This window comes from Bos taurus, chromosome 6 (assembly GCF_002263795.3).
Source record: "Bos taurus isolate L1 Dominette 01449 registration number 42190680 breed Hereford chromosome 6, ARS-UCD2.0, whole genome shotgun sequence".
NCBI lineage: Eukaryota > Metazoa > Chordata > Mammalia > Artiodactyla > Bovidae > Bos > Bos taurus.
Genome location: NC_037333.1, coordinates 93622423 through 93638476, shown reverse-complemented (window position 1 = coordinate 93638476; position 16054 = coordinate 93622423). Strand labels below are relative to the sequence as shown.

At 35.2% G+C, this 16054-nt stretch overlaps 1 protein-coding gene across 3 annotated transcripts in view; it reads right to left on the bottom strand.

Moving 5' to 3' along the window:
• Positions 1-16054, bottom strand: part of BMP2K (BMP2 inducible kinase) — a 118284-nt gene that overhangs the window by 14272 nt on the left and 87958 nt on the right. For 2 of the 3 annotated variants that reach the window (NM_001304265.2, XM_024993098.2), the window contains 4 exons: positions 15312-15410; positions 14327-14511; positions 13413-13570; positions 6897-7007 (listed from right to left, as the gene is read on the bottom strand). In NM_001304265.2, the coding sequence (NP_001291194.2) occupies positions 6897-7007; positions 13413-13570; positions 14327-14511; positions 15312-15410 (553 nt within the window). The remainder of the gene's footprint in view (positions 1-6896; positions 7008-13412; positions 13571-14326; positions 14512-15311; positions 15411-16054) is intronic. The other variant, XM_024993099.2, reaches the window with a different exon arrangement.

Sequence of the window (16054 nt, the reverse complement as noted above, 5' to 3'; positions counted from 1 at the left end):
TTTGATTTGCTATAAAATTTAAATCAGGATTATTCCACTGCTTAAGTTAATTTCCCAAAAGGACAGCCTAAATATGTTGCTTTATAATTCAATATATCCCAAATCCTAATAATCCCTTTACTTACTGAGATTTGTATGATTAATGTAAAAATGGCTGGTTTTCAGGTAGGAAGAAGGGGAGTTACAGTATTTTTAATAACCACCAGGAACATGTATTTAAAGCATAAACAAATGTCTACAATGTGTTCAGTATCACATCTCAGTTACATTCTTCTTCATTAACTGATATCAGTAATACACTGTAAAATGTCATATACTGACTAATTTTCATTTTGGGCTCTGAGTAGCACAGTCTTCTTTGCTTAAACTAAATATAGTAGATTTGCTGGCTTCCAGTCAAGGTACTTTTTTCTCCGCTTTGTGCCTTGGAACTACAAACTGTAAAAATTTCAGCTTTTTGAGTAATCCTCATCTTTTGAGGTTGGGTTTGATTACTGGAACCATCTAAAATCTGACTGGAGCCCAATCCTGAAAAGAGGGTGAGTGACTAAGACAGACAGGGCAGATACAGGTAAAGTATGAAGAGCAGCAGTGACTCTATAAAGTTAAACTCTCATGTGGCATATGAACTTGTCTCCTCGGGGAAATTCCGTCCATGTATTGGGGGAAAAAAAACCATGGAAGTCACCGAAGTATCAACAGAATCAGCGCCTACTGACACATAAATTCTCACTGCTTTATGGCTTAATTATGCATCTCTGTATGAAATGTCAAAACAGTAATTCAAAGCTAACAAACCGTGCTTCAATTATTTAGTACTATGCATAAAATAACAAGTATTTACTAAGTAAGTTAAATACCAAATTAACCATTTGGCAACTGCCCATATCAAAATATACAGCATACTTCCCTCCCTTCATCAAAGTGTCATTTGATGACTCAAGTTCTCATTTGGAGTCAGGTATGACTTATTGTTTCAGTTTCCTCATCTGTAAAGTAGGGACAGCAGTAGTGTCCGCCTTAGGGAACTGCAGCAGAGATTAAAGCGAGAGTACAGGTGAAGAGCTTGCAACAGTGCCGGCACATTGCAGGCGCTCAGTAGAGGGCTGTCTTATTGTGCTGGCTTACACCATCATTTCATGAGTATGGAGTACCTACCACACACTGCTAACGGTCCTGAGAAACCAATCAGAGAAGATAGTAACTAATACTGTCCTGAGTGCGAATGAAGTGCCGAGGGGTTTTCACACATTCTCTTAACTCCCCACCATTTAAGCTCCCACAGTAACATTAGGGTGAAAATGCTCTGTAAGCTAGCTCTGCTACAATCTTTCCCCTTCAGCCTTATGAACCACGTCTTCAAAAATGTTCCCCTTGCTTTCTATGTCAGCTTACTGTCATGACTTCCTACCATTTTGAAGATACGCCACGTTACCAACCAATGCTCATTCCCTGGCTTTCTCGTTTCTCTTCTTGTTTCTTTCTTTTGGTGATCTTAATCCTATTTCATAATTTCAACTATATGTTGAAATCAAAAAAACAAGAAGAGATTTTTAAAGACAAGTCCAATCTCTTTTAACACAAAAGTAATTTGAAATTAGAGAAAAGCTGAAAGACCTGTCCAAGTTTAAGGCCGATGACACTAATCTAAAACTCTCTTCTGTAAATCCTATAAACTACCAGGAGAATATCATCACCAGCAAACATTCAGTACAGCTTAGAACCGACCCCTTTCAAAACATAACCACAGGCTTGCCTTACGTTTCTTTTGTATCCCCCTTTACAAACCTATGCCTGAACATTTTTAAAAAAGAAACAAAAAACTAACAGAATGAGAATGATATTGCTTCTATTTCAGCAAACAGTGTTTGTTGAACACTATCATAAATATCTTAATCATACAGGGCTTCCCTGGTGGTTCTGCTGGTAAAGAATCTACCTGAAATGCAGGAGACCCTGGTTTGATTCCTGGGTCAGGAAGATCCCCTGGAGAAGGGACAGGCTACCCATTCCAGTATTCTCGGGCTTCCCTGGTGGCTCAAATGCCAAAGAATCTGCCTGCAATGTGGCAGACCTGGGTTTGATCCCTGGGTTGGGAAGATCCCCTGGAGAAGAGAACGGTTACCCACTCCACTATTCTGGCCTGGAGAATTCCATGGACTATATTGTCCATGGGTTCACAAGGAGTTGGACACAACTGAGCGACTTTCACTCACCATAGGGTTAAGTTCTAGAAATACTATAAGGCTTTATCAACAAATGAAAGCACATACAACTTTACAAAATCCATGGAAGACAGACATCCAAAAAAGTCTCAACTTCCTCACATACGGAATGAGGAAATAAAGGCAATAATGGAACTTACCTGATAGAGCTAAACATTTATAAAATCCATCTTATCTAGTGAAAACTCAAATATTAGGGTATGTGATAGAAAGTTTATATTAGATTACCAAAGTACACTTCAATAGTGAATTCATTCAACAAGGTATTATACAGCATGCAAAGATATGATTAATTCCTAACTTCAAGGAACTTATCATTCATTTAAACAGTTGCGAAAGTGTGTTAAGTTGCTCAGTTGAATCAGACTCTTTGCAACCCCATGGACCATAGCCTGCCAGGCTCTTCTGTCCATGGAATTTTCCAGGCAAGAATACTGGAGTGGGTTGCCATTCCCTTCTCCAGGGGATCTTCCTAATCCAGGGATTGAATCCAGGTCTCCCACATTGCAGGCAGATTCTTTACCATCTAAGCCAACAGTTGTGAAAAACACATACTAATCTGATTCTAGTGATCTGGAAAATGACTGAACAAGGTAAAAACTATTAAAAGATTCTGGAAAACAAGCTTACCTAAACAAATGAATTTAAGAACATGAATTCATCTATTCCAAGCTTGAATTTTCATAAAAAGATATTTCTAGGTATTAAAATTTCAAAGACATCATGGTCTTTCAGTGTCCAAAAGAGGATTCCAAACTCAAAAGCTAAAATTTCTCAATTTTCATAGACTTTCATACAGTTTATTAGTATTTTTAAAACAAAAAATTTATATAAAGAATGAACTCCTAGTTAATGCCACACTATATATACATTATATATATATATATATATATATTTTTTTTTTTTTTTTTTAATTTCTTGACTGAGCCACATGACATGTGGGATCTTAGGTCCTCAACCAGGGATCAAACCCACACCCCTTGCATTGGAAGTGCGAAGTTTTAACCCACTGGACTGCTAGGAAAGTCCCAATGCCACACTATTTTAAATAAATATTGCAAATGTATTCCTAAATCACATAAATGAACCTTTACATAAACTGTGTCTTTAGTTTTATATATAAACTAATATATATATTTTATATATAAACGAATATATATATTTTATATGTATAGTTTATATATAAAACTGCCTATATATATATATGAATAATTTTAAAAACTTAAAATATTTAGAATACGTCCAAACCAGTGTGAGGAGAGGGGAATATTTGCATCTTACCATTCATGTTACCACTCTTTTAATCAGGTTTCCATCTTCGAGAGGACAGTTCTTTTACTTATAAAGCAGGTGGTACTTTTTAATCATATAAGAAGCTTCCAGTTTCAAGAAAATTTTGATGTTCTTTTCCTTGCTATCGGATTATAGAGGATGAATGGCTTGAAACTGCTATTGTAATTACATGCCTTCTGTTGTCTCATCATTTAGGGTATAAAGGAGGGGCTGTAAGACTTGGAATTGGAAGCATACTGCCTGCCATCATTTCTCAGCAATTTATCCCACCAGACTCAAGGATTACTGGATTAGAAGGTTTTATCAAAATCTGTACAATTTCTCAGAACACGAGCCAAGCAACAAGGCCTGAGTATAAGAAGAGAATCATACTAGAGGTGGGTAATATTTGCCAGCCAGATTAAAAATGCCATAGAACTGACATTTCTATTATGTTACTCCTCTTACTGTAGGTTTTTATTTAGAACAAGACACTTGACACTTGGGAAATCAAGATGGTGGAGAATTAGGACATGGAGTTCACTTCTTTCCACAGTACATCAAAAACTCATCTACAAGTGGAACAATTCACACAGAACAGAATATATACTGAACACTGGTTAAAAAAAAAAAAAAGTCATGCAACAGTTTCATTTTGCTATTTTTACAGAACAGAGTTTAGCATCAGACAGAGCTGGATTATAAACTATCTGACCTTAGGCAAGTCACTTGCCCCCGCTTCAGAGCCTCAGTTTCCACTGTGTGTATACAGTAGTATACACACAACAATAGTAGCCACTGCTGACACTCTAGAAGAAGAAAATCCTTGATCTTCAAGAATCAGTAGAATCTACAAGTTCTAATTAGAACCTGAAGGTAGGGAGCATTCCAAGGAAGTGCTCAAAATTAAAGACTGTGCTTGATTTCTTAAAAGTTGTTCATACTTATTCATTATAGAATAACTTCATAACTCATATTCATATGTGGAGAAATTAAGAGCATCAGCCATGAAATTAAAAGACGCTTGCTCCTTGGAAGAAAAGCTATGACAAACAGACAGCATATTAAAAAGCAGAGACATTACTTTGCCAATAAAGGTCCGTCTAGTCAAAGCTATGGTTTTTCCAGTGGTCATGTATGGATATGAGAGTTGGACCATAAAGAAGGCTGAGTGCTGAAGAATTGATGGTTTTGAACTGTGCTGTTGGAAACAGACTCTTGAGAGTCCCTTGGACTGCAAGGAGATCAAACCAGTCAGTCCTAAAGGAAATCAATCCTGACTATCCATTGGAAGGACTGATGGTAAAGCTCCAGTACTTTGGCCACCTGATGCAAAGATCTGACTCGTTAGAAAAGACCCTGATGCTGGGAAAAGATTGAAGGTAGGAGGAGAAGGGGATGACAGAGGATGAAATGGTTGGATGGCATCACCGACCAGATGGACATGAGTTTGAGCAAGCTCCAGGAACTGATGATGGATAGGAAAGCCTGGCGTGCTGCAGTCCATGGGGTCACAAAGTCAGACATGAATGAGTGACTGAACAACAACAACAATTTCAAGGAAAAAACTTAAAAAAAAAAAGAATCACTAGACTCTAAAGGTATAAATGATACACCTCATCATGGCTTATATAATGATCCAGCATTTGGACTGACAATCTGTAATAATTTATGTTTCAGTAAGTATTTGCTATATACCATGTGAACTTTCCCATCCTTAAATTCAATTTAACTTCATATTAGATAACAAGATCCAAGAGGTAGGTTAAGGTTAGGGAGAGTAAAGGAAGTTCACCAAACCTAATTAAAAATGAAATGCAACACAAGAAATCCAGAATTTCATTGACAGAACTGTTCAAACTCTGTATGTTTCAGAAGTTGAGGGTGTTTATTAAAATGAGATAGTCCAAGCTGTAACTCACAGAGTCACACATCCCATGTTAGTATACAAACTAACAACCATGTCTCAGGGAGAAGGAAAGCTGGGTGCATTTCAAGACCAGGAACAAATACCATGCTTTTAACAGATATGTATATATGTATACTGTACTGAATACTGGTAGTGAATGCTTTAATAAAAATACAAATGGCACTGTTAAAACTGTCCTTGGTGGAGGAGCAGCTTCATAACCTGGGTCTACACTTTATGAAAAGATTTCATTCAGTAGTTAATTAGCTTATTATTATTGGAACTCTGTACTACTACTAGCTGGATAGCAGCTACAAAACTTACTGAACACTAAGATTTTGGAATTCAGTAGTAAGTAGTAAAAATACTATTTAATAACATACCAATAACAACAGCCACAACAGCAACCAACACGGAGGAACTTTGTGTTTTCTATAAACATGCTCTCATTTAATCCTTTCAATAATCTCATCAAGTATCTACTATCATCCCCAATATAAGATAAAGAAACCCTCCAGGAAACACTCTTAGTTACTGTGTTGTGTTCTGGATAACCAAATCTGAAAGGCCGTAACACTGCCTCGGTGCATTATCAGAAATCCTGAACACCTATATCTTATTTTGGTTTTATATTCACGTTTTTCTTTTGTTATTGCTCTCTCTTATATGAATTTTTCTAAATGGCTGTGATGAAGTCACATATGTAACTTGCCTGAGTGAGAAATAAACAAAACAGAACCAAAGAACATGGTCAACAATTACCTTGAATACATTAAACAAAATCTTTACCTTCTGGTAAAGCGTGATTTCTTCTACTGCACTTCCTTTCTCTAAGATTAAACTCAGTTTTTCCACTATAATGTAAGCATACACACAAATTCATTTATGCCAAAGTGGGATCCTATTCCATCCTTGTATTTTCAACAGTGTTAACTAGGCAATCACTTTGAAAATATTATTACAAGTATTCTTAAATGGTGAATAATAACAATATTTAAATTCTGGATTGAAATCAAAGAAGGAATAAGAAGAAAAGAATAGGTAATTTGTTACAAGTTGTGACAAACAGAAAATCACTAATACTTTTAAAATGCAGCTACAAGAGAGCATGTATCAACTAGGAAAATGGGATTTTTAAGCAAAAGCTAAGTATAAAAATGTCTTTAAAAGTATTTCAAGTATATAAAAGTGGAGACAGTTTCATGCATGAAAACAGTATCCAATGATAAAGGTAGAAAGAAAGAGTTAATATTCTACTACGCAAATCAGCATTTTTAGGTGTCAGCAAAAGGCAGATATTAAATAACCCAGTGGAAAAAACATTAGGAAAACTAGGATAGCTAGAGGCTAAAATAATTTTCTGTTCTATTTTCTGTAACTAACATCTGATTTCGACTTCGACTTTATAATAAGGGTTTTTGCCTTTGTTACTACTGTTGTTCTTGTGTGTTCTTTTTAATGATAGTGATGATGTTCCATATGTAACTTGCCTGAGTGGGAAATGAAAGGAACAGAACCAAAAGGATCCTCTGGAGGATGGTTATATGGAGCAGAAAGTGGCTCTACATTCTTATCTGAGGCTGCTCTTTCCTCGAGCCTGTCTGCAAAAATAAGATGAACAAAACAAAAAATAAAATAAAAACAAAATGATCTTTAAATTTTAAAAAAAGTGGCACACAGTACAAATAAAAGTGAAAATTAAGCAAAGCAACAGCTTTCTTGAAAAATATGAGATTCAAAGTTCATTTGTTTAAGTATCAGGGGGTAGTCCTGAGTTTAAATACGTATCTGTTTCTACAAAGGCAAGTTTAACAAAATAATCACAGTGCTAGATTTCACTAAATATAATTAACCTAACAAATAACTTAGGTTGACTTATTTAAACAACAGTTATCTTTTAACTTGTAACATATTAGGTCTGAAGTTAAACCCCAATTATTAAACAAAGACATATTTGGCAAACTTTCTCTAAAAATACACACAGAAAAAAAACAGTCATTTATTCATAAAAGAGATAAATCATATTTTTCAATAGCAATAAAATATAATTCACTGTATGTTAATTTGTGTTACTGTTCATTTCTCATATTACTTGGTTAAACCATCCTCATACATACAAATATATAGACATTTCTCTACTAAATTAAAAGACTTAACAGAATTCATTTTTTCCATTCAATAAATAGCTGAGCATCTAGTATGTGCCAGGCACTGTTCTAGAGCATGGGCATACAACAGCAAACAAAAAGAAGACTCCTGCCCTCATGGAGGTTACATGCTAGCATGGAAGAACGACTAATAAGAAAGAAACACGAGGAATACCGACTTAAAAACAAAGTGAGAGAGAAATATGTAGAGCACGATAAAAGGAAATAAGGGAGCAGGCACAGGTTGCAGTAATAAATAGAGTGAATGGAGTGATGCCAACAGGTGCCTGGTGAGAAAAGATTCCCAGGAGGTGGAAGTGGATTCCTGGGAAAGAACAGACAGGCAGAGAAAGTGCCAGAGCAGAGGCTCAAAGGTAGAAGCAGGTCTGGTATGTGTGAAGATTTAGTGTATCCTGATTCCCTAGTAGTGATTATTTTTCCCTGCCCTTAAACTCTGCACAACCCAGGCACTTTATCAGTTGACAACTTCTGGATTTCTGTAAAATGTCTCTTTATCCTCTGATTCCTGATAATCAGATCCACTCTACCCTTACAGATATTTTAAGCATTCCCAGGACTATTCTTTTCATGTTTGAGGAATTCTGTGGGTAAACTGGCTTCTTCCCAGGCCAGGTGGCTCAACAGTAAAGAATCTGCCTGCCAATGCAGGAGAAGCAGGAGACATGGATTCGATCCCTGGGTCGGGAAGATCCCCTGGAGAAGCAAACAGCAATCCACTCTGGTATTCTTGCCTGGAAAATTCCATGGACAGAGGAACCTGGTGGGCTACAGTCCATAGAGTTGCAGAGTCAGCCAGGACTAATCGTCCGCACACATGCGCACACACACACACAATGGGTAAACTATGCTGATTTCATGTGAGTTCTAAGGGATGGCAGGAGGGGAGGGGAAATCCAGATCGAATTAGACTTCTCTAAAAAGACTATTAACTGCAGAGTGAGGTAAAAAGCCCCAAGTTAAAGCAGCAATCTCTTAGGACAGTGCTTCTCAAATTTAATGTGCATTCTAAACACCTAGGGAGTTGTTAAAATGCAGATCAGACTGGGTGGTTCTGCAATGGATCTTGAGATTCTCAATTCAACAGGCTCCCAGATGCCAGGACACTGCTGGTCCAGAGAGTGCAGGTTTGAGAAGACAAGGCCCTAAAGTCTAAGGTATTTTGAAAATACTTAATTATTGCTATGGACAACTGACCCTTGGAACACCTTTATGATATAATTATCAGTTTTATGGCTAAAACTAAGTCTATTAATATACACATGAAACTTCAGGTTGTTTAAATTTTTACTTAAAATTTTGAATGAAACACTAATATTTTAAGGCAACAAACCTGACAACTGATTTATGTACAAATAAAACTTTCAAAACTCAAGAGGTTATTTTCAAATCCAATATAGAAATAGAAAGCAATGAAAATTCAATTTAGATGTTCTTTTTCAAAATAGTCATTGTATCCTTAATTCAGGAAATCAGTAACAAATGCTGTTTGTACTATGAAAAAAATATAAAGGCTACCATGTAGGAGTAATATTTTTTTATATATGGGGTCCCCACAATTTAAAATATGAAGATACTGTTCTGTACAAAGTTCATGTATCCAATTATTTCAAAACAGGAAGCAGAATAAACTCACTATCAAGTGAATCATGTTCTCATTGTTCCACAAAATAGGATAAATTTTTCCAAGAAGGATTTTTTTTTTTTAATCATTTAGATTTCTAAAGTTCTCATGATAATCTGAATCCCAGGGCACAACTATGTATAAATAAAAACTAATGAAATGGTATGTAGAGTTACTTTTCAAATACAGTCACCCCTAAAATGTATTTAAGCTCCATTTTCAAAGAACTTTTGTTTTCTTTTTCTGAATTGTTTTCTTTTCATTAGAGTAAAACTTAAGCTTGATTTGTAACTTACCTCTTCCTGCCTTCCCAAAATATTTGTGCTGAATGAAGACAGCATTTTTTCAAGAATTTTAATAGATACAGATGGCAAAAATAGACAATTTTAAAATTTTAGAATCAAATTATATTCCATAATATCATCAGAAAAATGAATATACTCTAAAAAGTTAATTCAACAGCTTATATGGATGGATAATGGCTTGAATAGCCAAAAGGTTAAAGAATAACATTTAAAAGTAGAGTCATCATCTGATACTTTGACACCATTCTAATATGCCTGAAAAGTTCTGTTATTCTGCCCTAAAAGAACAGCAATAGGTCTGAATCAGGTTAAAATGGTGAGAGGTAATGTTTTACCACAAACTAACTTTATATACTGATACTAATATCTACTTCATACTGTGGCTTCAGTCAGAGAAAAAAAACGCACATTCAGTAGAATACGCAAAGGAGCCACAGACTTTAGTTTTTTCGACTCTTCCTTTTAGTTATTTTGATGCAATTTTAAACAGAAATAAACAATAAATCCATAAACAAGAAAATATATCAAGTACTACTTGTAATTAATGTGTAGAGCTATACGACTATTCAAAGGCAAGTTAAATTTTCCCAAAGCAAACACCCATATTCTAATTAGTGCTTAATGTATTAAAGATTATGACAATTAGATTTCTAAAGTTAACATATGAATCTGAATGTTTTGATACAAAAGACCATGAAAAATACAAGTTTAAATTTTAAAAAAATATTGAGACTAGCTTTATTAATAATGCTTAATTTCAATGTAATATTTTGGTCTTAAATAGGAACAGGTTAAAAATCCCAAACCATAAATACTGTTATACTGAAAGCAAAAGCAAGAAGATTTTGACTCATATTTTATGTTAACTCCCTTGGCCAGGTGGATTCCACTGTTTTCTTAAAAATGATTAAAAAACGGGTTTTTAAATTACCAATTATGAATATCTTAGAATTGTAACATCTCAAAATTTTAGAATTACTGCCTGCAAAATACAAGTAGAGTATTTCCTAGACAGTACATCTTTTTTCTTTTTTTTTAAAATAAATAACCACATACTATTTTAAAAATAAAACTTCAAATGGCAATGTTTTATTCTGAACAATCATTATATGGGCAATGCCAGTATTTTTAAGGTCCAAACATAAAAGTATTCAGTTTCTCACTGGAAAGCTTTCATAAGCCAAATATAAAAAATCTTTAAAAAGACTTTGAAAATTTGTTGATAAATATCTGTGCTGATAAAAAAGATAAATTTGGCATTTCATATTCATTGGTAATTTATTTCTTCAATTTGGAAAATGTTGATAGAGACAGAGGAACCAACCAGTAATGACCAACAATCATTTTCCACTACACCATTAGTGTATTGAAACTCAAGGTTCTAGAAGAGATCCATCTGTGTAATTTAAATCTTATCAAGTAGATCAAATCTTAGATACCTTATTGCTTGTGAGTGAAAGGAGTGCTAACGATGACTCAGCTTTACAATTAAGTCAAATGCGGGAGGAAATCTTTCTAAACTATATTCTATACATTACTGATTTCTTCATAAACTTTATTAAAGACATTTCACTTTTTTTGAAGCCCATTACTGTGCCTATCAATTATTAGAAGCTTCCCTGGTGGCTCAGTTGGTAAAAAATCTGTCTGCAATGCAGAAGACCTAGGTTAGATCCCTGGGCTGGGAAGATCCCCTGGAGAAGGGAACGGCAACACACTCCAATATTCTTGCCTGGAGTAGTCAATCTCTTTCCATGCTGTCATAAATCACTTCTGCTGTTGACATGTTTGCCCACAAAACCCCTTCCATTTGTTTTTTTAATTGCCAGCTGAGAAACCTGACAGCTTAGATATAATTTTTAAATGATTTTTATAGAAAAAATAACCTCAGAAATAAGACCCCAAAGACTTACACAGAAGGTAAAAAAAGTGGAAGTGGCATTTATGGAGTGCAGACTATTGAACCTTCTTGACAACCCTATGAGATAAGCATCATTATAACCAGTTTAGAAATGAGCAAGTGAACAGCAGTTAAGTAACTTTACAGAGTTACACCTAGTTAAATGGCACGGCCAGGTATCAGAATTCATGCTTTCTGCTGCTATGTGCTAACTTAAGTAAATCATCCTTGTGACAATGAGTTCAATAGCTCAGGAACCATCTAGGCGGTTTTCCAAATGGCTGAGTTGTTTCCAAGTCTGACCTTTAGATAAAGTTCCTCCTGCACTTTCATTTGGAACCTAATATCTTTTCATAACTAATACTGCAGTGAACTCTCTCTTTGGCATACACATGTATACAAATACAAACACAAATTACACATGTGAGCAGACCTTTAAGTTTGAAAGCAAATATTTAGCTGGTTAAGAGTTTTACAAGCTAAATCCAATTTTTATGAAGTATATACCTGTATGCCATTCCTGCCTGTGCAAAGTAACTAACACGTGGTGTTATCATCAATTCTAGGGAGCTTAGAATAACATTTTTATGAGGTATAGAATAATGTGAATACTTTACCCATTCCATAAACTGATTGATGTTTTTAAAACAGTGTGGACAGGAGTTTTCACCCAAAGAGTAGAAAATACTGATTTAGCAAACCTTTATTACTATCCTGCTTAGAATACATTAAAATGAATACTTTAATTTTATCTTTTGCTTTAAAAATAATCCTATAAATTACAATGATTGGTTACCCCCTATATCTCCCTACCATCTCTCTAAAGGAAAGAGATACTTTTCTTTTTTAAAAACCCTGCTTTTTAGCCAACTCAACATAAATTGTAGGAAAAATGCCAAACAAAAAATGTTGTGGTTTAAAAATAATTTTTTTAATGAAAAAATGTAAATTGGTTTTACCAAAGTTAACAAACCTTTATTAAAGGCTCAGAACTCATTTTTATATCTGTATTTAATCAATTTAATTTTTCATAATCATATAACCAATAAGTAAAATACAAATTTAAATTCCAAACAACTATTCTTACATGAATTCAGGGCATTTATAAACTTTAACATAAAATATATATCAATTTGAAACAAAGTACTTCACCTAATAAATGTTCTCATAAGGCCAGCTATCGAAAACAAAATAGAAACTAGGAACTGTAACTAATGACCTTTTCACATGCAAAATGGGGAAAAACACTTGGCACAGGCACTCATGCGCACACACACACCCAAGACTCAGAGAACTGATCATTAAAATTTCAGGAGCGAGTTTTCACTACTGTTTCGCAAGCTCCTCAAAACACTCCACATATCTCTTTTCCAAAAAATAATTTCTAAAATATGTACGGTGAGGTTTGACAAATGTATTAGGTAGTTTAATAAAAGGCAATGACTGCAAGTAAAAACATTGAGATATCTGATATAAGATGGAAAAGAATTTATTTCACTTTTGCCATACCAGGATAACAAAGCAGCCCTTTTATGTCACCACTCATTCAAAGGGCATTACAAAACATTAACATAATGTAGTAGCCCATGTTTTCTTTCAGGCACTTTCAAAGGGCATCTCAGACCCACAAAATCTTCTAATGAGTGTGCAAGAAAACAGAGCTGCAAAATGATTAGTAAGGCAAGATACTAATGTCTCCCTTTTTATTTGAACATTAACTTTCCATTTTTTGGAGGTTTCTGAATTAACATTCAAAGATATACAGTATTTAAGTGTTAGGAATCAACATATTATCAGTAATCTTAGGTTTAATAGCTACCATCAAGCAACTGATTTCTAGTGCACACAAGATAGTATGATAGTATATGTAAAAGAAGATGGCCTGAATTTTGCCCTCAAATGCGCAAAAAGAATTTTCTCTTTACCATCCCAAAACAGTCTTTGGCCTTGCTGAATAATTACAGAGCTGTTATTTTACTGTGAAGCAAAATAAGCCTTCAAGTGTCCCTTACTTGATCTGAGAAGGTCAAATTCTCTGTCCAACAGTTCCTCTTCTGTTAACTTGGAGAAATTGTCCTCTCCAAAAGGATTCCACCCTGACATATCAGGTGGGTTACTGATGTTCTTCTGATTTGTCATATTTGCAACTGCCTCTTTACCAGCAATTGACCTAGAGTAAAAATTAAAAGACGAAAAAAAATTATAACTGAAAACTTTTAAGTGTCCTGGTTCATACTTTATAAATACTTGATAAAGCAAATCATTTTATTATGATGGAGGTGGTAGATAAGGACATGCATTGGGAGAGGGACCACATGGGATTTGAATCACCTCCATAAAGGTCACTAGCTGTTCACCCTTGGGCAAGTTCCTTGACCTCTGTAGGTCTCAACTTCCTCATCTGTGAAACAGAAGAAGCAGTATCTACCTCATAGGGTTACTGAGAAGATTAAATGATTTAATACATGTAAAGCAAAGAGAACATAAATAAGTAAGCCTTCAATAAATATTAACTATTATTATCAGAGTGAATAAACCTTAAAGTGAAAATCAGCTGCCATAACAAACAGTACCACTCTAAAATCACTACTTAATAAAGTGATTTTATGCCCTGGTTGTGCTGAGACACCACAATAGCTTTGCTTTTGACAATAATTTTCCTTTTCCTTTTCTTAGCCTTAAATGCTGCTGGATGTTGCTAAGCCTTATCTGCAGATAGCAGTTAGCAGAATTAACAGATGAAAATGGAAAGGAGGACAGAGACGCACAGGGACCAGAGGAGAGGACTAGTAAGAGAAAAGGGGGAACTCGAAAAAAAGATGGGCTCCAAATTCAGGAGCCACTTGAATTGATGAAATGACTCCAACTCCATGATAACACCCATTCCCACAATGATTTCCTTTGTATTCAGTGGAAAAATACTTGCCTATTGGCACTATAAGAGGAGTCCATCATGGGTCCAACCTGAGCTGGAAGTGACGAAGAGTAGGACACTAAGGCTGGGGAGAACTCTTGAGGGGAGGTGAGATACTCTGGTGATGCCTGTGGTTGAGACTGCGGATGCTGAGCGAGCATCTGCTGCTGCAAGAAAGCCTGCTGGTACTGCTGCATCTGAAACAAAACATGCCATCATACAAAACAACGCCCAAGGGCACTAAGCACCATCAGCAGTGCACCTATTTACTTCAGTGCCCCTATTTACTTCACTCCTTCCTTTTAACACTGGCAACAAATCAGAAACTGGAAAATCAACTTTTATCTGAAGGAGCAGCTTCTGCAGAACACTACAACAAGGTAAAATAAATCTATTTAAGAAGCTGTTTAACTGGACTTATTGTAGTGATCATTCTGTAATATAGACACACAACAAATTATTACATTATCTACCTGAAACTAACATAATCTTATGTCAATTATACCTCAATTTTTAAGAAACTGGAAAGTTAGGCTCACCTAGCAGGATTCAAAAATTCTCCTTTAAATAGTTTAAGAAAAAAACAATACAGTAGTTTAAAGTCACTTGGTATGGTGGTTGCTATAAAAAAAGGTCAAACTATTTCTCTGAAGCAAATGTAATTTTCCTTTGGGCTTCCTTCCTTACTTTTTTTTATTCAACAGACATTTGTCAAATGAAAGAAACATATGACAAGATATCCTGGGTGAGCAGTCATCTCCTTATACTATGAGATAAGAGAAAAATACTATCAGTCAATTATGATCTGCCAAATCCAGGTTCAACCCAATGTAAAACTGCTTGAGCATACATAACTGGCTTTGATAAAATATACGTTCATTAATTAACTTGAGTTAATTCTGAATTATTAAATTCTAGAAAATACTATTCACACTGTGAATCCCAACACTGGAGTGTATACTCCAAAAGCAACCTCTGAAAGTTATGTAACACTTACCATTGCAGGATATTGTGATGCAGAAGGTTGTGGCTGATACACCGAATGCACTAACAACTGCTGCTGAAGCATCTGTTGCTGCTGCACTGCATGCTGATACTGCAATTTGAAAAACAAATTCAGTAATATTACTCATGCCACTTTTGTCCCATAGCCTTTTATTCTGAAGTATTGATCCTACCGTAACAATGACTTGGGTATTCAATAGTCAAACACTAATGTGAAATACCTATAATCAGTAAGTGACTGGAACTTACATCTGCTTATTGGAACTGGTTTCAAAATTATCAATGCAACATAATAGATTCAACTAAAAGCAACTTCCAGCACAGTTTAAGGATGTCTGGAAGAAACCTAAACCCATTTACTAGTTGATGAAGACCCCTGAAGTGATTTGTCTGCAGGAATTATAACGGTAAATTCCCACTCTCCTCTGTCTCCCCTTCAATGATATCTTCTGGCCATCCAATGGCACCCCTATTTAACTCCTCTTCACTCTGGGTCTATCAGTCAAGAGCAGACCACAAGTACACCCATAAGAAGTGTTATGCATACAATTGGCTCAAAAATAGTTCAGGAAATGATAGAAAGATGATAACAACAGCCATTAATTTAAAATAGCTTAGTGACACTAGAAATCTGCAGGTTCTGATGAGGCAAAGGACAAAACAGAAGTCAAGGTCATTTTTTTCTATGTCCCTTCTAAATGCTGACCCCCATACACCTACACACATACATAACAC